This window comes from Anguilla anguilla, chromosome 2, assembly GCF_013347855.1.
Source record: "Anguilla anguilla isolate fAngAng1 chromosome 2, fAngAng1.pri, whole genome shotgun sequence".
NCBI lineage: Eukaryota > Metazoa > Chordata > Actinopteri > Anguilliformes > Anguillidae > Anguilla > Anguilla anguilla.
The window spans coordinates 43,714,019-43,741,538 of NC_049202.1; the positions used below are offsets into that span (position 1 = coordinate 43,714,019).

The window sequence follows — 27,520 nt, forward strand, 5'->3', positions numbered from 1 at the left end:
GAAGAATTTTTTTGTAACCATGTAACCATTAAAAAAAAAAAACCCTGCGTAGTATGCCTTTAAACAGATCTGGTTTTATTCATGCTTTTCCTCTGGAACAAACGAAGCTTCCTGGTTTTCACCCAGAGCTTGTGCAAGATGTAGTCGTTACTTCCCCATTATCCCGATATGATGTTGAACTCAAAGTTCTGAGGAAGAATTAAATCACGTTTGCACAATGAGACAATACATTTTTAGAATCTTTGGTGGATGGGTTTATATTACAAATAATATAATGTTGTGGACATATTGTGCTTAAAATAAACAGTCCCCCCCCCCCCCCCCCCCAAATTACACAAGAAACCAAACAATAAGTTTTGCACCAAAAAATATGTAGGTCTGTGTTAAAATGTAGAAACATGAAAAGGAATAATTTGGGAATCGTAGTTTTATTTTATTGGCTTTCAGTAAAATATGCCTATTTTGGGATTCACCATACTAAAAGTATGACTCTCTGCTTTAAGTAAATCAAAACATATCCAGAAAATATATGTTCATTAGACTTTCGGGTAATGGAGATTTGTTCAAAGTTACAGATTAGATTTTTGAGTAGCATATCTCTATGAAACCACATTCGAATGCGAGTAAACATTTACAAGTAGGCTAAATATTCCTTACACAAACATAGCCTACTTAGTTTCCATGATCTGTAGTTATTTCTTATAATAATGGTGAATAAATGTGATTCAAAATATCGTCGCTACTCGTTTTATGTCCTCATTATTTCTCCTAATATTTTTTCATGTTCACGTTGTTTTACAGTTGTTTAAATATTCATATTTAATACAGCTGTAGCTGGTAGAGCTAAGTGGTTGGCGTTTTTTGGAAAGGCTAACTGAAGGCTGCTTCCGGCACAAAAATAGAAAATTAAATGGCATGAAAATATGGAATGTAGCCTATAAAGCACGTTCATACACAGGCTAAATAAACAGTTGACATCCAAAACAACTCGTATCAATTTTCATTCATTTTCCGACTGTGGAATTCCTCCAAACTTTTCAGAGACTGGTTTGGTAAAGTAAAAAGGCCTCCCACGCGCATCTCTATTAAATTTGGAAAGCTGTAACCACGAAAGAAATTCGTGCGTTGGTGCACAGAAGGGAATGATAACGTGAAAAGTAAAAAGCATTAGCCTAATTAAAGGTTGACGCAGTTCAACAGTCTTTTAATAGCAGTGGTGTTGCACTGCAGGCTGTCATTATTTCACCGTAATACATTTTAGCATTTTGGCCATGTGAAACGGATAGAGATATAGGCTATCCTAATGCAATAATTAAACCAGACTCCGCTTTGTCATTAGATCACTCGTTGACAGTTACCGTAAATGACAAAAAAAGTGAAGGGCGTGACAGTCGGTAGGTTATGTAGGGCTTACTCATATTTTGTGCGGGCAGAGGCGTATTGCGGCCGTAACTACGTGTGAAAGTAACAGCTACTTGAGTGGTTGGCTAAGATTTTGTGGAGGGTAGGCAACTCACCCTGGACACTCTATTCCATCACTGAGCATCAGTTTATTCCATCGCCCACACAGGCTGAGAAGGATACGTGCTGGATGGGTGTAGAGGAGAAAGGGATAGAAAAGTGTGCATTTAAATCAATCTCAAGCGAGATTGTAGCATCTACCATACCATTGGCGTGACCGAAATACGCAAAGTTAACGCTGTCTTGAAGATTTTATAAGCATTTAAAGCACCGGTAAGTCAATTTTAACAAGTCGTCTCAACAGGGATAAAATTGTTGGCGTGCATGCTGCTAGCTTGCTAAGTTAGCTTGCTAAGTAACATAGCCAACTTGTGCATTTTGTTTACTGGTGCATATATTCGATAAGTATTGTTATTATTTTATTGACATTATAGAAAATTGGTTCGTGTCTAGCCATATTGTATTTTGTTCTACACAGAATCAAACGTCATGTTTTTTTTTTCACGGTAAGAAAGAAGTGGACTGGTAGCTGGTAACGTCGTGATTTACAAGTAAATCACAAACGGGTAAAGTTAGCAGTTAACGTTAGCTAAACTTATTGAATGGACGGTAGACTTATCTAAAAAAAAAGACGTTCTGCCGTCTTTTTCAAACTTATTTTGTTAATTTCGTTAGCTAGTGACATAACTAACTATTTAAGATTATAGCCAACTAGTTACTGTAATTTGTTAGCGAGATAACTGGATAATGTAACGTTAAATTACATAAATTTTTACTTTTACCCAGATAAACCACCTACCGCGCCATAATGCGAAGATTACTAGGGGTAGCGAGAGGAAGCTAGTTTGATAGTCCCTCGTTCAAATTGACATCCTCGAGACATGTAAATGGAAGTAAACAACAAGCAAGCAATGTGTAGACGTCTTTAAAATCGCTAGCCAACTTCATCTTTACGCGACCTTGCCTTTAAGCATCCTGTCTGAATGGTTGCTTGTAGTACTAACGTATGTGCGGGGAAGGTGGATGTTTATGGTAACTTGAAAAAAATGCATCTGCATATCAATAATTTTGACTTGAAACATTGTTTACCAGTTCGCTGTGAAAGAAAGTGCATTCCTTAGAGAAAGGCCGTGACTAACATGGATTGGAGAACATGACGGGCTAGTGCAACAATGAGAAATGGCCACATGCAACCGAGTGAGAGACGGGCGCCACAAGAAAGTTGCGCGATGTTCCCTATTGTGCAAGAGAAATTTCTCAGAAATGAGCAGATGGAAGTGCATCTCATGCGATGATTCATCAGTTAGGCTTTCGGGTTAACAAGAGTTATATCCATCATAGCTATTACATTTGAGGAGTTTGCACTGTATCGGGCATTAACAGAATGCTCCTTTAACAGTCACAGCACGCACAATTTCTTCTGAGGCAATCATGATGTGAGAGAAAACAATGTGGTGTTGTGGTGACATTGTTTTATATACAGTAGATATGTGGAAGCATTCTTACTATACAGATTCTGGTTTACAAAGTAAGCTGTATTCTTTTTAATACCCCAAACCAGCTTGCCACCCAGTTCAATGTTGATAGAATATTTAGTGAAATGGTTATGCCTGCCAGTGACCCAACTGATACAACTAGATGATCACAGATGCTAGGAAAGTACCGCCTTGCTGGCCCAAGAAATAGGCTTAAGACTTTAGTGCACTCACAAGCATGTAAACCAGAAACATGTTTATGCTTTCTTTTTCTTGTGCACTAATTTAAATAAGTATTTTTCCACAGAAGCAATCAGTTACACATTTTACTTTTAACAGTTACTACTTCACTTTGCATGTTGTACTGTGTCAGTTTAATGAACTCTGATCTCCACTGACTGGAATTATCCCTTTTATTGCAGGAGCAGCCTTGTGTGCGTTTTAGTTTAAAGATTAGGACCAATTTTTTCAGAAAGGGGCCAGTAATGCTACTGGGACTAAAATATCTGACTGCAAGGCTAGCTGCCTTCCTTATCCTGGTTCTAATTACATCGGGAATGAGCGAGGCTTGCCTTATGATCAGTGAGGTAAACGCAGATAACCCCGGACTGGACACCACAGAGTTTGTAGAACTGTATCATACGAGTGGCCAGAGAACTTCTTTAGACGGCTACACCTTGGTCTTCTACAATGGTAACGGAAACGCAGCCTACAAAGTGCTAGACCTTAAAGGCTACACCACAGATGACAGGGGTTTCTTTCTAGTGGGCTCCCTTGACGTTCAGCCCAAGCCTGCCATCATCTTGCCCCCCAACACGGTCCAGAATGGCCCAGACGCCATTGTTCTCTACCACTCCAGTGCAGCGCAGTACAGCGAGAAGATGAATGTGACGGCTTACGGCTTGGTGGACGCCATAGTGTACACGACGCGCCGGTTAGGGGATGCAGAGTTTCTGGCAAGGACCCTGACCCCGGGGTCGCCCGCTTTTGTGGAGGACGAGTCCACCCATGAGGGCGACGAGTCCATCGAGCGCTGCTGGCTGTCCACGGCCACCTGGACCTTCCAGGTGGCCCCGCCTTCCCCTGGCCAGCGCAACCGCTGCACCCCGCCCAGGGGCCCGGACCCGCGCATCAGCGAGCTCAGACTCGGAGGGGAGCAGTCGGAGATCTTCGTGGAGCTGAGCGTTCCCCAATCGACCGACCCACTGGTGCTGGTGCTGCTGGACGGACGAACGGACACGGTCAGCTTCAGCATGGAGATCAAACCAGCCAAGGACGGGCTGGTCCTCATCTCCTCGGGGAAGAGCGGCGGTAGGCTTTCAGTCTCGCGGGAGCTTCGGCTACGATGGGTTCGCTGTGTTTGAAGTTGATCGGCCTTGTTCTGTAATGCTGCTGCTTCGCCTTTTTAAATGTGTATGTTTTCAGTTGAAGTGTGGGAAAGGCACTGGAGCTGAGGTGACATTTCTTCCTTCCCCGCCAGGTGACGTTGTGTTTCCACCGGGTGATTACTCCGTGCTGGCACCGCAGACGAGGTCCTCGGGTGCCGTGGCGTTGTACAGCGGAAACGCTGAGGACTTCGCCGTGGGCAGCCCTCTCAGCGCCCGGCAGCCGCTCGACGCCTTTGTGTACACCAGCCCTGAGGGCGTGGCCAGTGACAACCTTACTGAGACGCTCATCCCTGGCAGAGGGGCCTTCCGTCTCCACCCCAGGCAAGCCTGCTAAGTGACTGTAATTATTGTAAAGCCTAGTACAGAGCAAGCCATTCAATTATTTACAGAAACACAAAGAAACACTAAGAAAGACTCCTGTCTCCTGGTAAAAAAAAGACTGTCTGCTGGTTTGCTTTCCAAAATGGATAGAGGAGCTCAGTTTTTTTTTTGAGTACTACTGTGTACCTATTGCACAGAAATTTGAATCATTGAAACTTGAAACATAAGTGAGTTGTGACGTACTTTTTTGATGTGTCTGAATGAAATATTGACATGCTGGCATTTTTAGGTTGGAGGAGGGAGGCTTGACCCTTAGCCGTTGTGGCACAGCCGACTGGAACAAAGACCCTGGTGTTTTTATTGAAGTTCAACAGACACCAGGACGGCCAAATCAGTGCTTATGGCCAGCAACCTGCCCTCATAATGTTGGTGAGTAATATAACAGTTTGTGCCTTGGGGTCAGTTAGGGTCATTTCACATCTCTGCTTTGGTGTTTCTGAATTTTGGTTATCGCAGATCACAGATTCTGTCACAGGGAAGGACTGCAAGTTGAACATGCGTGTTTTAACTAATCACCTCTTGGATAATAGTATAGAGGTTTTTTGTATGAATCTCATGTGAGCTGATGCTGCATCCAGCAATCATTGGGAGTTTCACATTGATGTATGGTATCAAAACTAGAAAATTAAACAATTCATAGAGCTTTGGTTTTTAGGCTTACTTTTAATTCTCTTAACCTTCTAGTCATTCCGGAGGGCACTACCACGCCTCTCTACCCTTCTGAATTGGACCCGCAGAGCCAGCATGACTTTGTGCTGAGCGAGGTGAACGCTGACACTCCTGGTGCGGCAGAGGACATGGAGTTCATCGAGATCTGGCACCCGTCAGGGAGGCGGGCGTCCCTGGAGGGGGTGTGGCTGCTGCTCTTCAACGGCCAAAACAGCAAGCCCTATTGGAAGACCAGCCTCACCGGCTACTTCACAAACGCTCAGGGCTTCTTCCTCCTGGGCAGCGACAAAGTCACCCCGACCCCCTCCATACTACTGCCCCGCAACACCATCCAAAACGGGCCCGATGCCGTGGCCCTGTACCGCAGACCCTACGGGTCACCCTTAGCCACGGAGGCCGGGATCCCCACCCGAGGCCTGTTGGATGCCATCGTTTACCGGCCTCCGAGCTCCGACAAGGAGGCGCGGGACCTGAGCGACGCCTTTATCCCTGGCCAGATCCCCCTGCTGGAGGACCCCACCGCTCTCCCAGGGGACGAGACCCTCAGCCGTTGCAACAGCCTGCAGGCTGCAGACATGTCAGCTTTCGTGGTGAGACTCCCTCACTTCAGTCACTCACACAGGGACAGGTAGCAGTGTCTGTGTGCGTGTGCCTGGCACAGTCCTGTGTTGCTGGTTTGATTTTAAGCTTGTCCCATTGTGCTGGAATTTCCATTGCATCAGTAAAAGAACTGGACTCCGCTCATTTCTTTTGTGTTCCTGTTAAATGGAATGCTGGTTTAATTTTTCCTCACCTGTTGCCTAGGTGACATCACCAACCCCCCTGGGGAAGAATTTCTGTCCCCAGCCTCCCACTCTGGCTCCTCCCCCCAAGGGTGTCGTCATCAATGAGGTGGGCAGTGCCCAGTGGACCAATGGCAGTCAGCAGGAGAGCTTTGTTGAGCTGTTTGCAGCTCCTCTGACCGGGCTACAAAGCCTGGTGTTGGTTGTTTTTGAGCAGGGCCACAGCCAAGCCACCCTGGCGCTCCCTCTGACAGGGAAGACCGACCAAGATGGATACTACCTCATCGGGAACATCACTGGAGCTGGTGCGTACTGGAGAGCCAAAGTCTTCTATAGAACTTAGACATCCGGTCCTGTCATTGGTGGAAAGTCCTTCATATGCCTTTGTGTTTCTTCACTGTATCTGAACTGTATCTAAACCTTTAATACAGCATGGGTGCTTGAGCCAGGCTTTTAATTTACTCCTGGTGGAATTGCAAAGAGCCTGCTTTTGTGTATTTGACACCGATGAAACTTGAATATGTGCATTCCAATGATATTGTTCCCTATGTGCCCGTTTGCTCCAGACCAGTCCTTACCACTGGGGCTCAGTGGCACAGGCGTGCCAGCCCGTGGAGCTGTGGCGCTGTGTCACGGCACTGCCAGGTCCTGCACAGCCAAGGGGCCAGCGTTGAGCCACAGTATGCTGGACACTGTGGTGTTCAGCGAGGACTCTCACCTGCTCAGCACTTTGGCGGCCAGCAGAGGGCAGCAGGTCATGCCCAATCTCAGGTGAGGCCAGTGCACAGTACGAGCCTCTGGACTCTGCATTAAATACAGCCTGCAGCTGCTGCGCAGTACGTGACGAATGTGGGATGGTCTAAGGAAGAATGCAAGCAATGAGAATGTGCGAATGAATCCTGAGCAGACGGTCTCCAGTTTTCGGCTGTATGGCTCCGCTTGGATGTTTATCGTCTCTCACTTCCTGGTTTGCGCATAGGTCGGTGACGGGGCCGGCGTCCCTCAGCCGCTGCGCTTGCTGCGAGGCGAGGAGCCCCCAGGCCTGGACCCCCACTTCTCAGACTCCCCGCCGCCCCAACCTCTGCCCCAGCGCGGCCTTCTCCGGCAGCATCGACCTCTGCCTCGGGCCTCCCACCGGCGACGCGGAGCTGCGCCTGCCAAGTACTATTAGCGCACCTCCATTCTTATCTCTGTCCATCCAAACCCCTTTAGCGCCCAACTCTTCGCATTGAGCTGAATATGAGTGGTTAGGCTGGAAGTTTTCATTTTAACGCAGATCCCAGTGGAGCTTGCTGGCTGTGTTGTCAGGGAAAGCCTGTCTCAGAATTTTGTGATGTTACCTGTTGTGTGAGTGTTGGCCTTTTCTCCATGTCTTCAGACTGCAGTGGATGGAGGCAGGAGGGTGGCGGCAGGCAGGAGATGGAGGTGGCGCTGTACCTGGAGGATCAGTGTCATTGTGGGATCTCTGCCCTTAACCTAGCAGGTAAGCCACTGAGCACCATCCAGTCCGCTGGCCTCGCTTTTGCTTTGTCACTCCAGGCCTCCACCAGAGTATTCACTGTTAAGACCAAGATGAGACAAACGGGCCTAGGTTTTATTCAGAGTTTTATGTCCATACTAAATGTAAAGCATAACTACAGAAATGGTAAATGTAAGCATTTTAATCAGCAGAGAAGATGGAAACATGGCGAAGCGAAGAAGTTAGTTTTGACTGTGCAGTATTTAGCCTACAGTTGTCTGTAGGATTTTGTGCTATGTGCCGCAGTGGGTTTGGACAGCTTTACTCTCCGTGTGCTCCAGGGGCCAACTTCTCCTGCGTGGAGGGCTGGCTGCGAGTGCACGGAAGCATCCGGGCTCTGTCAGACCGCCAGAGGGACCTGATCGAGCAGACGTCTCGCGAGCAGCGCTCCCGCGTGCTGGGAGACTCCTGTTCCAATTCCATCTCTGACAAGTCTGTGGGAGCAGGTACGTTTGCTCTGCGCGCGTAGTGCAGACCACCACCACAAGGGGGCAGCTGAAGCGTGCACAGAAATATTGCCAACTCCTCTGAGCCTGTGTTGAGTACTTTACCGGAAGGGTCATTACGTTAGCTCATGCACCACTGCGGATTGCATGACTGTTTTGCCATTTTTCTCTAGATAGCCCTCTGGAATCTTTCTTGACATAACTCAGCATCAAGGACTTTGTGATTTGATCTGTACGTGTTTGTGCCACTGTTTGGGACTGTCTGCTAAAATACGTTCCTTTGCATTTGTTTCCCTCAGAGTCTGGAATTGTGTGGCAAATATGTCTGGCAGTGGTGGTGCTGTTGCTGTTGGTGTTGGGCGTGGCCCTGTTTACATACTTCTACAGAAGGAGGTGAGACCCCCTTGGAACAAACAGTACTTGCGTCTCCTGCTGGTGTCACACAGCGCAGAACAGTGTTCAGAAACACTGAAACTCGTATTTAACTGAACACTTACTGCTGAGGTATGTGTATGTGTATGTAAATGCCTTGGGGAGAAAACTTGAGTTGCCAAATAAGTTCATTAAAATGGAAAGAAGGCACTGGCCATTAACACCATGAGGTGATGTCAAGATTTGTTTTTCCTTTTGGCTGAACTATGCAAATACTTTGCAAAGATTTTCTTAATTGTCAAATGTCTTTTTCTAATGGAGCCCACCAAGGCACCCTGTGTGAAAAAACAAATCTCAGCATGGAAATCCGTACTCTCTGTTTTCTAATCCGTACATTCGGTTTTGTAATAGGGTGTAGCCAGCGTTCAATTAAATAGCTAAACAGCTAAACAGCTAACAAAGTTTGTATGTAGCCAAATAAAGTAATGTTAAGTCCAAACAAGAAATTACCATTGCTTAGTAACTTGAATTGCATTCAGCAGAAGGGCATGGCGCACAATCTGTTCCAACATTTTTTAAGTTATTCTGCTGTCTGCTGTCTTTCTTTGGTGAATTATTTATAAGATATACATAGACACCATTAAAAACTTTTTACGGCACTCAAACCCATGGTATATCATGAATATTGGCACGGCTAGGTGGTTTGTCACGGTTCTGTCTTCGCTTTGAGTCGTGCCTAATAACACCCCTTAGCTGTGCCACTATTCGTGATACAGGTTACCACGGTTTCTTGTGCCATACTGCTTTAATATTTATCCCATTTCCTTGAGTATGAATTGTAGCTATAATACTTCCGTGTTTGACTTTCCTGCAATGAGCCCTTCGTTTAGAAATGGATTTAACATTGCAAACCCGAGTGATCGCACTCAAAAGTTGTGCGCACAGATAGCAAACCTGAGTGTACAGATTGGCAAATCAAACACACAGATTGCAAAACTAAGCGTGCTGATCGGAAAACCGAGAGTACGGATTACAAAACCGAGAGTACGGATTACAAAACCGAGAGTACGGATTACAAAACCGAGAGTACGGATTACAAAACCGAGAGTACGGATTACAAAACCGAGAGAATGGAATTCCCCTTTGAGATATTTTTGCAGAGCTCCATAGTTTCTCCCATGAAGTTGTTTAAAACTAGACCATCTGACTTTTGTCAAAGTGGAGGAAATTTATCCTTGGTACATAAACAGGATGTAGACATTTCCAGCCTCCTTGACGTACATACTCATGGGGAAAGTACTCCTAAAAATCAACAGAGGAACCATCTGACTCCAACTATAAGCGCACTAGGGTATATTTATAATATGTAGCATTAGATTTCCTGTCAGGCTGTCAGCTGGCTTGTTATCACTGGATCTTTGTCTATGCTGACCATCTTGTGTGTGTGTGTGTATGTGTGTGTGTGTGTGTGCGCGCCTTTTCTTTTACTTTGAATTTAGGCATTCGCTGAACTATTTCTCCATGGAGCTGAGTGAACACACAGAGGGGCCTGGGGAAATCTAGCCCTGCTCAGGTACCAGCTCTGTTTCAGGTCTGCTGCCCTTCTGCAGTGGCGCTTTTGGACGGTGGCCACTGGCCATGGAGTAGGATGGGAAGGGAAGATACTGTTAGTAGCTGTTTCCTGTGCATCTCTGTAACCCCACTTTCATCTGTCCTCTAGTGTCACAGTCAGTGTTGCACTTGGCAACAGTGTTGTCGTGTACTTCAAGTATTAGCAGGAAGAAGGTACTGCTTTAAAGCTGGTATTATTTTATTTTGTATTGTGTGGAAATGTTAGTCTCTCTTTGGTCTTTGATGCATTCGGTAAACAATCAGGTAATCTCAGTTGCTGTTTCAAATTCAGTTGAATTCAGTTTGGTTGCAATCAAACTCTATCATGTTATTTAGAAGCTTAGATATGGGTTTTGTGTAGAAGTGAATGGAATAGCAGGATCAAAATGAAATGTTCATTTAAGGGTATGGATTTTTTCTAAAGTAAATAATGTACATAGACTTGTTAAGGGGCTTTCATAAGTGCACTAATGTGAGAATGTTTTCTGCATTGTTGCAGTTTTACTGCATTACCTTTCATGATTCATAAAACAGCTCAAGTACTTCAAATGGCAATTTGAAAACCATGTAGAATACACACTATATAACATTACAGCCACTTAGCTGATGCTCTTATCCAAGCCAACTTAGTTTTCTTTTTTTTAAACATAGTATCCATTTATAAAGCTGGATATATAGGGAAGCAATGCAGGTTAAGTGCCTTGCTCAAGGGTACAATGGCAGTGTCCTACCCGGGAATCAAACCCGCAAGCTTTAGGTTAACGGGCCTGTGGCTTAACCATTATAATATACTGCTGCCATAATAATACACAAAATTATGACTTTAGTTAGGTAACTTCATTAAAACATGCATTTCATTTTTAGGACAATGAACTACATTGTTCGTTTCAATGTGGACTATTTTCAGTATTTTTTTGTCCACATATTGAAAAAAAGCTATTTTAAATTTATAAAGTCATTTTCAAACGTACAAAGGCCAAGTTTTTCATAATGGTAAATTAGGATGACTAAAGCAACATTATGTTTCTGTGACTTATTTTAATTTTCTGGACAACAATGGAGTTTGTCTTGCGGTATATCTGAGTTGGCTAGATGACAGTAATTGTTTGTAGGATAAATTCACTGAAAGCTAGGCGGACACATTGGTTTTGGTTTTTTCATAGGATGTATTGATTATACTGAAAAAACGAAAATTACTGATGTTATTCTTTAAGGTGCTTTCATCTAATTTTTTTTTTTAATTAATTAAATTATCTGAAACTTAGTGATTGGAATTCATATAAAACATGGGCCAGGTGCCTTGTGAGCATTAAGTCAGTTAATTTCGAGTACGTATTCATTACTATCACAGTTGATGTCTGTGATAGTGAGTGGCTCGCTTCTGAAGTATGGGTGCCACATTCCAGTCCTGCAGAGCTGCAGTGTCTACTGGTTTTTGATGAGTTTCAGCACCAGTGATTCATTTCAGTTGTTGATTCATCATGTTCTCTAGGCTCTAATTGGTTGCTGATTTGAGGAAACTGTAAATATTTGCAGACACTGCAGCCCTCCAGGTCTGGAGTTGACATCCTTGTTTTAAACATTTTGACCATTTACTTCAGATGTACAGAGCAGGGCTGTCCAGTCCTATCCAAATACAGTGTGAGTACAGAGCAGGGCTGTCCAAACCTTTTGCTCTATTTTCTTAGGGTATACCAGCCCCTGGTGCAGGTGGGGTACCATACAAATTCTCAACCAATCTCTCATGGTCTGTTCCATGACCTACAAACTGGGGAAGTTCTCCTGGCTGTTGCTGCAGTCAGAACGTGGGTTTCGTTTCTTGTATTCCTTTTTTTTTAACATGTAATTCTTTGCACAGACTTGAAAAACAATCTGAATTTTAAAAAAAATGTTAAACATCAATTAATTAATATTAAAGATGCGATGGGGAATTAAATGTCATTAAGAATTTGTGTAAATGTATGGTATTTCAGAATTTTGAAACTGTATTGTTTATTGAATAAAGAACCTTATTTTTCATAAGAATGTTTTAGCAATGGTAAAACAGCTGTCATCCTAAATTATAAAGCTGTTTAAGACATGAGTTATGTTCTCCAGTAGAGATGATCTTTTACTGACTGAGATCATGTACATTAATAATGCTAGATCAGAAACCACTTATCAAGGCCATACAAGAATGATTTATGCATTGAAATGAAGTATAATTACTTAGCGATGTTCACTGTTTACTTAATCATGAAAACAGATTTTATTTTTCAAATAAAATGATATTTCCCAATATTGCTTTCTTTTGTGCATGTTCTCTGTTCTTCAACTTAGAATTATCTTTGGCTGACCATGCTGTAGCCTTCCAGTGCTTCCATTACCTGTCAGATTTTTCATGGCAGTTCAACCTCAGGATTTCACTTTCTGCAAACCTTGTTCTTCTATGACTCCACAGATATCCCATCTAGCCATGCTCTCTGTCTCCAGGACAAACTTCTAGTGGAATTTTGGAAAATTATTTGCAAGGGTGTTCTAAAATTCATGGTTTTGAAACCAGCCTCATCTCATTCCCAAAAATCACACTATGATATACAATGAGGGAGGGAGCAGACATGTCTATTTATACCTCATGTAATGGTGGAAATACAGTGCCTTGAGTGAAATAGTCACCACAAAGTTTCTATAAGTACATTGTGCCACCATCAAATGAAAAGATGAGAAAAAAGTTGTTGAAATATATCAGTCTGGAAGTTCTTACAAAGCCATTTCTGAGGCTCTGGGACTCCACCAAACCACAGTGGGAGCCATTATCCCCAAATGGAGAACACTTGGAACAGTGGTGAATCTTTCCAGGAGTGGCCGGCTTTCAAAATTTCTCCAAGGACGCAAAGAGGAACATGCAAAGAACTGCAGGCCTCTCAGGTCTCCACAATATGAAGGAGACTGGGAAAAAATGGGATTCATGGGAGAGTAGCAAGGAGGAAACGAAGTCTCACAGTTGCAAAAAACCTGGATGATCCCTGAGCCTTTTGGGATAATGTTCTATGGACAGATGAGTCAAAAGTTGAACTTTTTGGATGACATGGGGGTGCATTATGTGACATAAATCAAATACAGTATTTCACAATATGAACATCATACCAACAGTCAAATGTGGTAGTGTGACGGTGTGGGGATGCTTTGCTGCCTCAGGACCTGGACAACTTGCCATTATTGAAGAAACCATGAATTCTGCTCTGCATCAGAAAATTCTTAAGGAGAATGTCTGGTTATCCATCCATCCAAAACACAAAAGCAAGTCCATATCTGAATGGCTGAAAAGGAACACAATTTTAATTTTGGAGTGGTTTAGTCAAAGTCCTGATTGAACCCAATAGGGATGCTGTGGCAGGGCTTGAAACAAGCATTTCTTGCTTGAAAACCTACCAATTTGTCTGAATTAAAGCTCTGCAAGAAGAGTGGGCTGAAATTTCTCCACAGTGATGTGAAAGACGGGTAACAAATTATAGGAAGCATTTGTTCGCAATTATTGCTGCAACTAGTTATTAAGTTAAAGGGGACAATTACTTTTTCACATGGATGATATGAGTGATTGATAACTTTTTTAATTAAATAAAATAATTTAAAAAATGTGTTTTGTGTTTATATGTCTTATATTACATTTTGACTAAAGATCTGAAATTGTTCATTGTGACGAATATGCAATAATAGAGGAAATCAGGAAGGGGGCAAATACCTTTTCATGGCTTTGTACATTATATGAAGTGTTTCACTTCCTGTTTTGTCTCTTGCGTATGTTAACACTCCATTGCTTCCTGTCCATGGTCTCCTGTATTCTTCCGTACTCACTACCACCTATTCCACTTTAAGATCCTTCCTTTTCAGTTTATGCACTGAAAAGATGTAATGAATTGTATTAAAATGGTAGTAGAATTAACGATATTTGTTGTAACTGATACTTCTTTAACAATCCAGGCCTCTTGCAGATACTGCATATAAGGGATATTGGGGAGAGCAGACTAATTCTTTTCAAAGCTTTTTGAAGGGGTTGGTTTTCGTGTTCTTCCTACAAGTTTTGATGATCATCTTATTGTTGAACATACTATAGCAGAACATTCAAACAAATTGGTCAACTTAATGGCTTGTACAGTATACCCACAACTAAAAGTAATGCAAGTTGTTACAAAAAACATTAACAAATGTATATCTGTGCAGATGCTAAATCTTTGATAGGTGCTGAAGTGTATTATCATTTGCCTGATTATAATTTTCATATACATATGATGCTTGGGGAACTGTAGGTTTTCTTTGTGAGTTCACATTTTGGGCATCATGTATGTGGAAGGTGGAGCACACATTTTGCCACTTAAAGGAAGTGAGTCATGAGTGTCTGTATTTTTAAAAATGCTATTTATTCCCTATATTTTAGTAGCAAAATGTTTTTAAGCAAACTGAATTTTATGTATGTCAATGAAAAAAACGCACTTCTTTAACATCTGATATTGCACCATTTCACTGTGTTCCTCGGTCATCAGCTCCGCAGCCTCTGACTCTGTGGTTTTGCTTTTGACTGCAGATGCTTTTACAGCATGGTAAGTTCAAGTGTTGTGTTTCAAAGTGAAATCTGTGGACTGTGACACAGGAAGAGAGAAAGAAGTCAGACAGGAAGAGGTGCAGCTTCAGAGAGCGCTAATCGAACAGTCATTTTGTACAGAGCATGAGTGTACTGAAGAGCCACCAATGAAATAAAATAAAAACATGAGTTTATATTTCTTAAGAACTCCCATTTCTCCAAATGTGTGGACTTGAACAGAGTTACTGATGTTGTTTTCTCTGCCTCCTCTTGAAAGAACCAACGAGAGGAGCAACCCTCGAGGAGATGCACCTGCAGACTCTCTGAGGGGAAACACAGCTCAGTTCATTACCCTGGGTGAGTAAGGCTGCTTCTGCTTAAATCAGGCACAACGCATGCTATCAGCTGTCATTTAATGCAATTCTTACCATTTCAAACCATCACATATATAAAGGAAGAACTGTAATATATACTACTCTAATCATATACTTATCATTTGTGGTGCATCTACTCTTAGACATAGCGAAAAATCTCCGATTTCACAGCAAATGTATGATTTTGTGATAGTACAATTTGTAAAAACAAAAAACTTATCCTTATTCCGCATGTGAGGCTATTCTGATTAATTTCGGAAACACATTTTCGCATTTCGTAGTATATGATGTACTGAAGACTCTGTAAATGCACCACCTAGCAGAAAATGTTACTTTAAGCCCTATGCAAGTATACTGTGAATTGTGTTGATTGATGTTGACAGAATTGCCTATTTAATCCCAGGTTAATCTGTTATGCCAAACAGGGCAAGGAAATGTAAACTTAGATATATTTACAAAGCAAACTGAGTAGAATTAATTATGACTGCTGATATTGCCTTTATTGAAGGAAATAAGCACCTTTGCAATATTCCTTGGGTTATCTTGAATTTCGATGAGAAGAGGGTCAGTCAAGAGGGTAAACAGGACCTAGTAAATAGCAGTGCGCTATATCTTAGTAACAAAATTATGTATTAGCCAGGTTTGAAGTCTGAATGTTGGAAGCATTGCTTGGATAATATGCAGAATTTAATCTTTGTGAGGTGCCCACAATAAGGTAATCTGCTAAGCTAAGACATTACACTGAAAGACATTGGCCTCATGCAGAATGTATACAGTTGGGCACACAAGGCCTTTTTGTTAGTTTAGTTTAGTTTATTTTAGTTTAGCAGTGGACCCGGTGCTGAATTTTCTGGGTTGAATCTTTCACATATAACTCATTTATGAATGAGAAATACTACAAAAATTGCACATTACCAGATAAGGCCTCCCTTGACTCTTACATGTTACCGCTTCCATCCAGCTCCCTGCTCACTTCTGGTAGTCATGCATTATGACAGTATACCAGCTTTCTGACTCTATCGTCAATTGTGTATAATCAACGGACAAATAACTGCATATGACAACTTCATAATGCGCATCTCTACAAGGGCATAATCAATTCAGTGTATTTTGGATTAGAATGTCAAATTTAAAATTAATACTTTCTAATCCATGGGATTTATTCCAAGATGTTCTATTTATCTATGCAAAAAAAATTATGAAACAATAACATAATATATATTTATGTCCTCAGGAAGATATTAGGAAAGAGGGTTATGAAAAATAAACATACCTGCTCAGGTCCATCTGAATGTATGTGCACTGAACATGTTACACGGTTCATATAGATTCATATCAAGCTAGGGACCATCAAAAGCTCACATTAAACAGTTTCAGAAAAAGATTTTAAAAAACTTCACCAACCCTCCTGGATTTGATTCACTCAGAATCAGCATGCTGTATTATTGTCTACCTGCTGTGTATGCTTTTCACCAACCCCATGAAGAGTCAATGGGTGACTTTTTTTTTTAATAGTCTATGACATAGTCCTCTCATTCAGTCGTTTCCTGCTTCTCAGGTAACAGAGTATGTGAAAGAAGCTGTAGTATTTAAATACAACAGAATAATATCTAATAATACAGCATGTGAGCCAGCTACATATGTATTTGTTAATAACCAAGTAATAATGTTCTCAAAAGTAACCAAAAGCAAGGATTTAAGTGCTATATTTAAAACGTGTTCCCCCCTAGCACTGAACTGACCCCCGCCCCCCCATCGTTTAAATACTTTAAGCAGCAAAGGTAAATAAAAAATATTGATATTGTGCATATTGTACAAAAAAAAAATTAATAAAAGATTTCTCCCCAATATTGTTGCAGTGTTAACTACGAATGCACAGATTTGTTACCTTAGTCTGTTTTTTCTGTATACTAGTTACCTTTAGCTAGGTAGGTTGGACGAGGAATTTTAGTGGTTTAGTGAATAGTCTGTGAAAAAAAATGGGACCCCCTATGTCTGGTCGCTCAATTGTATTACTGGTTTGAAGTAATGATAAAAAAATAAAACTTTATATCATCCAACCCATTGACAGGTCATGTTACAGATAAATGTTGACTGTACGGATAGAGGTTTGTAGCAACTGTGTGGTTAGCGCACTGCTGCCAGAATATTGACACACATCTGTGTTACATGTAAAGTTACCCGCTATTTTATGTGTCTCTTAACATAATTATCCAAAGTGAAACACAGCCAGCTGTCAGCACCATTCATTTATTTTTTTAAATCCATTCATTATCTATACCCGCTTATCCTGGGCAGGGTCGCAGGGGGTGCTGGAGTCTATTCCAGTTTGCATTGGGCGAAAGGTAGGAATACAACAATGCAGATTGTAATTAGAAATTTGGCAACCATATTGTTTTAGCAGTGAAGCTTGAATGATTGTGCTGTGCTGTTGTTAGCAATGAGAGGTAAGATATCTATGACTAGATTATCATCTATGATGAGGAGCAATGGCAAAGTAGTCCTTCTTTCAAATGCCTCGTTGTTTCTGTTTGTGAGCCATTTCTGTGCTCAAGTTGTAGCACACACCATAGAAACCCCTTCACCCCCCACCCCTCAGTGAAGGGTTTTATTGAGGATCATCTGTAGTTTGCCGTCTATGCCGTGACTGCTGCAGGTTGCAGGTTTTGTGGTTTGTCTTTTGGTGCATTGACGTAGCCTGCTTCCAGCCTCCCATTTCTGCTTGCTTCATTTGTTTCTACTCAGCAATGTCCGTTGCCAAGAACGTTGTCATGACAGTGGAACAATTCACGACCAAGCAATACATGCTCCAGGATGGGGTTTTAGGATCTTAAAGCAATCTTGCCTGTATGAAAAAGCTTCCTCTTCACCTTGTACCTCAGTAACACCTTGGCAAATCTTTGGACCATCCTAGGAGGGCCTTTAAGTCCATCGTAACAAAATGGAAAAAAAATATGGCACAACCCAAATATGGTCTGATGAAACTAAAGTTGAGTTCATTGGCCTAAAAGTAAACCCAAACCCAGACCATCACCAAGTGACACATGCCCACCATGAAGCATGGTGGTGATAGCATCATGTTATGGGATTGCTTTTCAGAAGGAGAAGCTAGGAAGCTAGTAGTCTTATTTTGTAAAAGAGAAATATGTTTTTAAATTAAAAAAATAGTTAAATAAAAAACATTTTCAGTCATAAAGGTATTGAATTTATAGCATTGATTAAAGGGGAAAAATATCTCAATGCATTGAAGTTTTCAGGTGTAACAGGACAAAATGCATATTCTTTTGCATAGTAATTGCCCATTGATGATCACTGGCTTTTGTCACATGCCATTACACCATCTTGCACTTAGAGGTGAGCTGGGCTGGGGGTATTGGTGGGTAAGTGAAGTGCGTATGTGTGTAGCCCTCAGATTTAGTTCTGTGGCCTTGCCCTCTGGATGCACATGCATCTGCATTGTGTTTAAAGACATGTTGGCTGTTCTACCTACAGACCCTGAGTCATCACAGACATGCACAACCCAATTTACACTTGCATTATTCGAAGAATAGTAAAAGGGGGGGTGATCAAAAATCCCCAGCTAAATTTCCTCATGAATCAAACTGTGTAACACTAAACTGTACACAACTTAGACCTTATTTTGGATTTCATATACACAATGTATTCATTTTCGTAAGATGTCCCTTCGGGGCTCAGAAAGAAGAAAATAGATAAATAATAAAACTTAAAAATAAACCAAATGTGCTTTGGCACAGCCACATCATAAAGAAAAGCATCACCTCAAATGTACCCTGGCCACATCCTGGCCAGCTGCTTTGTCTGTAGGTATGCTTTTAAAGCCTTTATTATATAGGCATACCATACATTCATACTGCATACATGTTTAAGTGCAATGCAGAAAAAAATCCACAAACACTATTGCCTGCATATGTACTTGCCAACCGTGACCAGGACAAGCAGGTATTGATAATAGATGGATGGATGGATGGATGTAATTGTCAGTTATATATTCCAGTTAGCTTTGTTAGTTTAACAGTTTGCTGAATGAGTGATGCATTATTCCTCATCCTGTTTTGGCACTGTTCTAGTACATGAATGGGCTTCTCAGTCTGGCATCAACCAGACCTTACCATGCAGACTGTGGTCAGTATGCAGTGCAATGCACAATTGGCATTGCACTGCATACTGGGGGTGGGGGGGGGGGGGGTAGCGTTTCAATTGACCAGGATGGCAGCATCTACTTGCTGGTTCATATGGTGTCCACAAGTTCATGTTGAGCTCTACATGGAGCGTCTTCCTCTGACTCACGTGTGTGCGAGTCTGGCTTGTGAACTGCAGTGTGATGAGAAGTGTCAGCTGGCATCTCCTGCTTCCGAGGAGAGCGCATGCCTGGGCTTTCCTGAACTGACAACAGAGATTGTATTGTGTGTTGGAACATAAGCAAGTTTAGGCATTCCAAATTGGGGGAAAAGCATATTTTATTAAGTGATTCATTATATAGACAGAAATTGCATTCTGTCAGACTTTTATAACATGCCAACACGATACCCTTTGTCATTGCAAACATTCAAACCATCCATAACACAGCCTATATATTTCACTAATTTCTAAATTTTACAAGTCTTTGTATACCTTATTTATGAATTTGAAAAAAATAGCCATTGATGGTATAAGCCATTGGTGGTTGTGGCTTTTACTAATTTCCTCATATTTACCACCTGTGCCCCGATTCATCTATCACTGGGTTTTACTAGTACTTTAACCCAATTTTTTATTCTTTGTTTTCAGAGTGATGGATAAAGGTTAATGGGTCAGCACTAACATATTCTTTTAATGGAGAGAAACACCCAAAGCAGCTTCACCCTGGATTCCAATAGGCGAATAGCATGGCAAGAGGACTGTTATGTCGATCTTCAGTCTGATGCCTGCAGCCTAAAAACAAAGATGAAAACAGAAGGTGAGATCATTAAACTAGTTGAATTGGGCACAACTCTTCAGAACTATGCCAATGTTAATGTAAATATTTTACCATAGACAAGCCTCCTATTTGCACTGATCTCTCTGCATTTTCACTTGACTTCCTGTCTCCCAGGTGTTTGGATACAAAAGTACCGCAAGCAGCTAGTGCAATCCATCTCTGGCCCCTTCCTGGAGAGTATTGTGGCCCACATGCGGAACCAAAACCTGCTGAGCCTGGATGAGACTTTGGCTATGCAGGCCATGGTGCATCTACCGGAGAAGGTGCTCGCTGTCATTGACACCCTGGCCAACAAGGGCCCACAGGCCTCTGAGTCACTCCAGACCTTCATTGAGAAAACCAATAACAAGCTGTACCAACTCATCACTCTTGAGGGTGAGTTAGCACCCACCAGCCAAATTAGGCATTCGCTGTCATGTTTTGTGGGATTATAAATGATTGTATGAAATGTCACAGATTAAAAAGCAGTAATAATATGATATAAGGCTTTATACATTGCAATCAACAAAATGTTGAAAACTAAAAGCCTTAAAAGAATTTCATCTGAATTCATCAAATGATTTATTGCTGCAGGAAGGAATAATCATTCTTCCTTTGAGCATCTGTGTATGATAAAATGATCATTAAACCAGCTTTGCTACTACATAATGAAATCATCTGGAATGGGATGACAGTTAAGTGCACTTGGTATTGATGAGGTTTCTCAGTTTAAATGTACGGCTGGGCAGCTCATTCAGTGGCCCCTTCATTTAAGGCACCAAACTGTGGTGCATGGTTATGCCCCATGGTCTTGGATTGAATCCAGATTGTGCCAGTGCTGACTGTGGCCAGTAGTTTGGAAGGGCAATGCACAAATTTCAATTGCATCACCTAAGGTATGGAACGGTTCTGTTTGTTAGGGGTCTGCCCTCCATCGCTCACCAGTGACCCCCACTAGTCGATTAGGCACCTGTGGCCTGAATGTTAAAGCCACATTTCTAAGGTCATCCTCCGAATCCACTGAATGTGAGTTTAACTGTAGTCTGTGGTTTGAAAAGAAGCTAAATTGGCAGCGAGGTTCGCGCACGAACACGGCTGTGGTTGCAGATAATTGAACATTACAAATTAGGGTAGGAATTGGATGTAGTCATCCCCACCTTGGGCACCAAATTTATAAAACAAATTGTAAAAAAATTATATTTGCGCCAACATTTGTAATCCTTGATAAAAAAAAACTCCCATGATCGATGCAAAACAAATATGTTAACAATTCTTTCCCACATTAGTTGAATTTTTGCTATTTAACAGCCTTAAATAATTTTACATGCATGATAATTTAATGTGATACCTTACTCCCCTTATCTTTAGACCTGATTGTGCAGAAGCACACAGAGGCCTTGCAGACACGCTACGGAGGCCTGGTGCCCAAGAGAACATCCCTGGACAGCTTTGCTACCCTGCTGCTGGTGGAGGGACTCTCGGATTTGCAGCAGAAGGAGCACGATGCCTTGCAAATTGAGGCTACAAAAGGCATGGGGAGGCACCATGCCAGACAGCTGGCACTGGACAAACTACTGCAGCCTCTTACCCGTGTGAGCATCCCCCCACGCATCCTGCTCACAGTTGGAGTTGCCGGCATTGGCAAGAGTACCTTGGTACGACACTTTGTCCAGCTCTGGTCCAAAGGGGACATCTGTCAGGATGTCAGCTTCATCTTCCCTTTTACCTTCTGGGAGCTCAACGGGTTTGAGAAGCTGTCTGCTGAGCGACTAGTGAAGCAGGTCTATCCCCACGTGACTAATTTCAGCCATGTCTTCAATGGGTCCTCTCGAGTCCTACTGATCTTTGATGGGCTGGACGAGTTCAAATGCCCTCTGGATTTCTCAGATGCTATGACTTGCACGGACCCCAAAAAGGAGGTTCCAGTGGACAACCTGATTACTAACATTGTGCGAGGGAACCTACTACCTGATGCATCCGTCTGGATAACTTCTAGACCCACTGTAGCTGCCCAGATACCTGGAGGTCTGGTAGACAGGATGACTGAGATACCAGGATTTGGATACAAAGAAATAGAGGCTTTTTTGTCAAGCATGTTTCAGGATGAAGATCTTGTGAGCCAAATATGGTCCCATTTAAAATCCAACAAGATTTTCCTTGTGATGTCTTATGTGCCTTGTATTTGCTCAATTGTGGCTTCCACTATTGGGTTCCTCATAAAGAATGGCTCACAAGACTTACCCAGAACTTGGACAGAGCTCTACTCTTACTTTTTTAAAATGATAGTGGAGGGAGATTCCAAGGAACCCCTGAAGATAGAGCAGGCCTATGGAAGCAGCCGGAAGATAATAGGGAGCCTAGGACGGCTGGCATTCTATGGGCTTATCAAACGGAAGTATACCTTCCATGAGCAGGACATGAAAGCTAATGGCATTGACATGCCCTCCCTTCAGAGCAGCCTCAGCAGCTATATCCTTCTCAAGGAGGAGTCTGCAGCAAGCACAGTCTATTGCTTCATCCACCTTAGCATCCAGGAGTTCCTAGCTGCCACTTACTACTACACAGCTTCCAAGCGGGCCATCTTTGACCTCTTCACAGAGAGTGGCATGTCTTGGCCTAAAATTGGATTCCAGAACCACTTCAAGAATGCTCTGCAGAGATCACAGCAATCAGAAGATGGTCAGCTGGACATGTTTATGCGCTTTCTGTCTGGTATGCTCTCACCGCTGGTGGTCAAGCCTCTTTCTGGGCTATTGCCATTGGCTCGAGATGAACACAGTGGTTTCAGGGTCCCTGCTGCATCCTTCATGCAAAGTGTCTTAAACTCAGGGTGCACAGTCTCCTTGCGGGCTGTCAACATAGTGCACTGTCTGCAGGAGCTGCAGCACACGGAGCTAACACGGACTCTGGAGGAGGGCCTGCGTAACAACAACTTGGCTGGCAAGCTGACACCAATCAACTGTTCAGTACTGGCTTACCTGTTACAGGTGTCTGAGGAGTGCACCGAGGAGACCAACCTCTCCAACTGCCTCAACTATGGCATTGTCAAGAGTCTTTTGCCACAGCTACTCTATTGCACCAACATCAGGTCAGAAAGTAGAAAGGGCAGGGGGCAGGGGTGTTTCTCACTTTAAAAATGTGCAGCACAAAGTTACTTTGCTTTTTAAGAACTGCTTCATTTATCAGGTTTTGGCACTGAAAATCTTTTGAAATCAGTATATTTCTTAGGCATTGGTAAAATGAATCTTGTAGATTTAAAGCAAAGTGGCACAAATCAAGAGCTAGCTTGCTAATTTGTTTATTATTTGTTAAATCAATGGATAGTTATCGATTGTTAGCTAGCAAGGTATCATTAATTTTCTTACTTGAGGGAGCAAACTAGCTAAATTAGGTGTGAATGGCTTTTGAGTGCTACATTCTTTAGCTCTGAAACATCAACAAGGCATTGTCACCTTATGTTCACAGCCAGCTATACCTAGAAATTGTCAATCAGTGAACAAACTTACTGTGTAGATTTTAATGGAGAAAAATGCGTTTTGAGCAGCATAAAGCCCATCTTTAGACATGTGGTTTTGAATGAGTGAATTACTGTTTAGTTCTTGTTGCAGCGACCACAGTGCTTATCATATCTGAGAGGTCAAAGGTTCTGATCATTGTTCAAAGCTACTGCAACTCATTACTTCATTTCATTATTTATAAAGGACAGTTTCTTAATTATTGATTTTTTTTCAGTGTTAGCATCCAATGGCTATTGATGTTTTCATTTTGCAGACTGGAAAATAATCATTTCAAAGATGATGTCATGGAGTTATTGGGCAGCTTACTGAGTGCCAAGGATTGTCACCTACAGAAAATAAGGTTTGACCTTGAGTAAAATTAATTTAATCATTACAAAGACAAATCTTGACAACAATCTTTGACAGTTTCTTTCTGATTTACTGCATTGTTGAGTACATGCACGTACCGTGAAATGTACTGAAATGTAAAAGGGAATAGTATGTCTATAACACTGGTTAATTAAAGAGGTCAACATGTCATTAGGTTTTGTCATTTGTGAGCATGATGGGACCAACCTGCAATGTACTATAAGCTAAGCAGTCTAGTGCCCTTACTGGCTTAATCGTCTCTGTGTTTTCCGATCCATCAGCTTGGCAGAGAATGCTATCAGCAACAAAGGAGCCAAAGCCATCAGCAGGTCTTTGATGGTCAACAGGAGCCTAATCTCTCTCGAGTGAGTCATTAGATGATCCCATTGTTGTGTCTCTGAATAGTATGCAGTTCAGAGTCTGTCCTTGTTTCTCTTTCTGTTCAGATTGCACAGACAGCACATTTTTGAAGCAGCATTATTGCAGAATGTCAGTGTGTAACTGTGTATCAATTTGTCTTTCCTGAGATGTCTTAATAATTTCAATTTTCCTTTTAAAAATCCATGTCTGATTTGTTGTGGTGTAATATGTGTTGCTTGCTATTAGTTTTCGCAGCAACAACATTGGCCCCAAAGGAGCAAAAGCTCTAGCAGATGCCCTCAAGAGAAACCAAGTTCTTGTGTCGCTCAGGTGTGTTCATTTCCCACACAAAACACAAATATATTCAAGAGCCTTCTGTGCACTATATGATAAGTGGCTTATCTATTTCCAACTGAACCGCACATATTACATTTATTTTAATGTATTATAATCCAGAACATTCAGCACATTTGTGCCAATTCTAGAGATTAGCTACCACTTACATTATGATTGGCTGTGAATCTCACCCTTATGTCCTCTCTATTCCAGCCTCCAGAATAACTTCATTGAGGAGGAGGGAGCCAAATCCATTGCGGAAGTACTGGTGACGAATCGCAAGCTAGTCACCTTGAAGTGAGTGTCGTCCCACCTGTCTGAAGACCAACAGAATCTCTTCTACTAGCTGTTTACCACAGATTTGCAGTTCAGCTCATAAACACTTTGTGTCCCAGTTTACAGAAGAACTCCATCAGCACCGAGGGAGCCCAGAGAATCGCTGAGGCACTGAAGAAGAACCAGACTCTGAGGGAACTGATGTAAGAGAAGAGCTATAGAACATTTCTCACAGTAGCATCGGAATGGCATATTGTCATTACAGATAGTTCACATTTTTACATAGATTTATCTGAAATCCATTCGTCGTTCTGTATATGTGTGGTGAGTTTTGTTTTTCCTGTGCCTCTGTAGTTTGTCCAGTAACCAGCTGGGGGACAAGGGTGTGGCAGCACTGGCCCAGGCGCTGACAGTCAATCACAGCCTCATCGCCCTTCAGTTAGTGCTTCAAACAATTATCATTTTTAGAGGTTATATTCAGATTTTGGAGGGTGGGATTTTCAGGATACTTGAGTACCACCATTCTTTATGGTGTATGACCATTATTGAGATCTGTAATCTGCTTAATTTGAATGTATGCATGTATGTTCAGGTCCTGAAAATAATGTGTTCATTTTCATTTTTCTTTCAATAGATTGGTTTTTAAAAAATTTCCCATTTCAAATATACGATAGAACTAATCAACTATTGTGTGATCTGTTTGTACCATCCTTATTAGTTCTATAGTATATTTTCCATTGTAAATATACTGCAGAACTAATCATGATGGTAAAAAAAACAGATCACACAATAAACTGGATTTGAAGTAAAGGCATTCCTGGTTTCTTCCCTTCTGTACATAGGGCATATCAGTTTTCGGTTTACGACCTTATGGGTCAAATCATAGTGTGAAAAATAGATGGTGGTCCTCCAGTTTATGCTTGCATCTTTCTATGCAATTCTCTGGCTCAGCTTTATGTTCCTGATTGCAGCCTCCAAAGTAACTCCATCAGCAACAAGGGGGTGAGTGTGCTGACCAAGGCCCTGCGGCACAACCGGGGACTCAGGCATCTGAAGTGAGCACAGTAAACCGGCCTCCAACACTGCTGTGCTGCCCCTACACTGCGCTGCCCCAGCATCTCCACCCACAGCCATGATCCCCCCACTCCACCCCCCTCATCACACCTCAGTACACAGCAGTCTCATCCCAGAAAAATATTATGGAGTCAGCCACAAAATTAGATATGGCATTTTTACTTAGTATCAAATGGGTATACCTTGGGCTTGTATAGTATCATGTTTTATGTTGTCTCTTATGTGTGCGTTTTTAAATCAAAACAAAAACTAGGCAAAGGACACACATATGGACTGTAGCTGTTTGGACTTGCACAGTAGCGTTATGCAAAGTAAATCTTTGTTAACATGAAGGCTGTTCAAATGAGGAAAATTTCATTTAAAGCCCTATTCGCACGGGACTAGTATTACCTGGGGACCTCATGTGATTTAGAAATTACCCCCCCACGTCTGTGTTTTGTGCGGCGCATTCGCACAGGATAAGCAAAGTCTGTATTTTACTCGAATTTACTGACATTATCCCCCCGGATATGATTGAAAATGGCTCTGCTCTGCGTAATAGCAAAATACGACCCCAAATCACCGGGATGCCGATTCGCACGGGACTAATATTATCACATGACCTCTATGTTTGGCGAAATATGGTAGGTAATTTGCGGGGGAATTTTTACTTAACAAATTACAGACATGGCAGATTTGCACGGGATTAAGATTACAGACGACCTCCGCAATTATTACAAATTACTAGAGGTCCCCAGGTAATACTAGTCCCGTGCGAATAGGGCTAAAGATCTATTTTACTCTAATTATGGGATACATACATTCTTACACACATATCCAAGAGGTTGCACTGTGCTGCTCTGTTTTGGTGATTTTTTTAATTTTTATTTTTTTAATTGAAACCCAAATTAGTAAATTGTTACTAGTGTTTTTTTTTCCTGCAGTTGAAAATTTTCAAAATTAAATTGGCATGTCTGAGTCACCTCAAGCTGTATTTAGCACTGTGGTTTTATGTTTTGGTGGAGAGTTTGGGAAAGCCTGAACTTTGCGATGCTTCGGTGTCTTTGCGTTTCAGTCTGCGTGAGAACTCCATTGGCGTGGAAGGAGCTAAGGACATGGCCAAAGCCCTGCAGGAGAACAACACCCTAACACATCTGGAGTGAGTCTGGCTAGCCTCATTTAGCATGCGCACATTGCTCACTAAAATTATTCACGCTCTTGATAAATATAAACAGACTGTATGAAATAATATGTACGTAGCTATGTTTTAATTATTTTTTATTAAAGTAGCAGATTTGTAATGTGGCCATGATTTATTTTTTGTTGCATTTTATGTAATATAATTATGAGGGGTGTGGATTACTGGGGCACATACTGAAAAACTTCTCAAACAAAATATTTTTCTCCAAACATTGCATTGCATTAAAGGTTATCATTTTCTCTTTTTTGGGCATAAACTATTGTTCATTACCTGACTTTTTTTTATCCAGCCTTCGTTCCTCATCTTTATCAAGTGTGAATAAAGTTGGAGAACACTTTATCATTCTAACTCAAATAAGTGAAAAGTTATATTTAAATAGCAGTCACTGTGCTCTATTTCTTAAGCTGTAGATAGTACAGGAAATAAGAATTGATA

At 41.8% G+C, this 27,520-nt stretch overlaps 2 protein-coding genes and 1 long non-coding RNA gene across 5 annotated transcripts in view; 2 read left to right on the forward strand and 1 right to left on the reverse strand.

The window, feature by feature from the left end:
- LOC118220343 lies at window positions 1–2,449 on the reverse strand. Its single transcript, XR_004763943.1, has 3 exons — window positions 2,261–2,449; window positions 1,518–1,587; window positions 1–188 (listed from the first exon to the last, which is right to left on the reverse strand). It is a non-coding gene; the product is annotated as an uncharacterized LOC118220343 (long non-coding RNA).
- Window positions 1,415–15,019, forward strand: si:ch211-183d21.1. Of its 3 annotated transcripts, none has more exons than XM_035404204.1 (13): window positions 1,415–1,734; window positions 3,359–4,247; window positions 4,417–4,645; window positions 4,935–5,074; window positions 5,390–5,964; window positions 6,179–6,461; window positions 6,723–6,927; window positions 7,136–7,317; window positions 7,535–7,639; window positions 7,957–8,121; window positions 8,421–8,514; window positions 9,993–10,066; window positions 14,940–15,019. In XM_035404204.1, exons 2-12 carry the CDS (start codon window positions 3,422–3,424, stop codon window positions 10,054–10,056), a joined length of 2,868 nt encoding a protein of 955 aa, XP_035260095.1. In that variant the 5' UTR covers window positions 1,415–1,734; window positions 3,359–3,421; the 3' UTR covers window positions 10,057–10,066; window positions 14,940–15,019. The 3 variants fall into 3 exon arrangements, with proteins under 3 accessions (XP_035260095.1, XP_035260094.1, XP_035260093.1); XM_035404203.1 differs by lacking the exon at window positions 14,940–15,019 and adding an exon at window positions 11,793–12,384; XM_035404202.1 differs by lacking the exon at window positions 14,940–15,019 and having other exon boundaries at window positions 9,993–12,384.
- Window positions 14,889–27,520, forward strand: part of nlrc3 (NLR family, CARD domain containing 3) — a 16,229-nt gene continuing 3,597 nt past the window's right edge. The window contains exons 1-12 of the mRNA XM_035404201.1: window positions 14,889–15,019; window positions 19,825–19,993; window positions 20,129–20,389; window positions 21,362–23,081; window positions 23,765–23,851; window positions 24,141–24,224; window positions 24,466–24,549; window positions 24,769–24,852; window positions 24,951–25,034; window positions 25,186–25,269; window positions 25,803–25,886; window positions 26,960–27,043. Of these exons, the coding sequence (XP_035260092.1) occupies window positions 19,870–19,993; window positions 20,129–20,389; window positions 21,362–23,081; window positions 23,765–23,851; window positions 24,141–24,224; window positions 24,466–24,549; window positions 24,769–24,852; window positions 24,951–25,034; window positions 25,186–25,269; window positions 25,803–25,886; window positions 26,960–27,043 (2,780 nt within the window). The 5' untranslated portion in view covers window positions 14,889–15,019; window positions 19,825–19,869. The remainder of the gene's footprint in view (window positions 15,020–19,824; window positions 19,994–20,128; window positions 20,390–21,361; window positions 23,082–23,764; window positions 23,852–24,140; window positions 24,225–24,465; window positions 24,550–24,768; window positions 24,853–24,950; window positions 25,035–25,185; window positions 25,270–25,802; window positions 25,887–26,959; window positions 27,044–27,520) is intronic.

Bases quoted from the DNA above. Each gene is read 5' to 3' on its own strand.
- si:ch211-183d21.1 (XM_035404204.1), top strand. From the start codon at position 3,422: ATGCTACTGGGACTAAAATATCTGACTGCAAGGCTAGCTGCCTTCCTT. The intron at 5,965-6,178 runs GTGAGACTCCCT...CCTGTTGCCTAG, and splicing joins CAGACATGTCAGCTTTCGTG to GTGACATCACCAACCCCCCT. The intron at 6,462-6,722 runs GTGCGTACTGGA...CGTTTGCTCCAG, and splicing joins CGGGAACATCACTGGAGCTG to ACCAGTCCTTACCACTGGGG.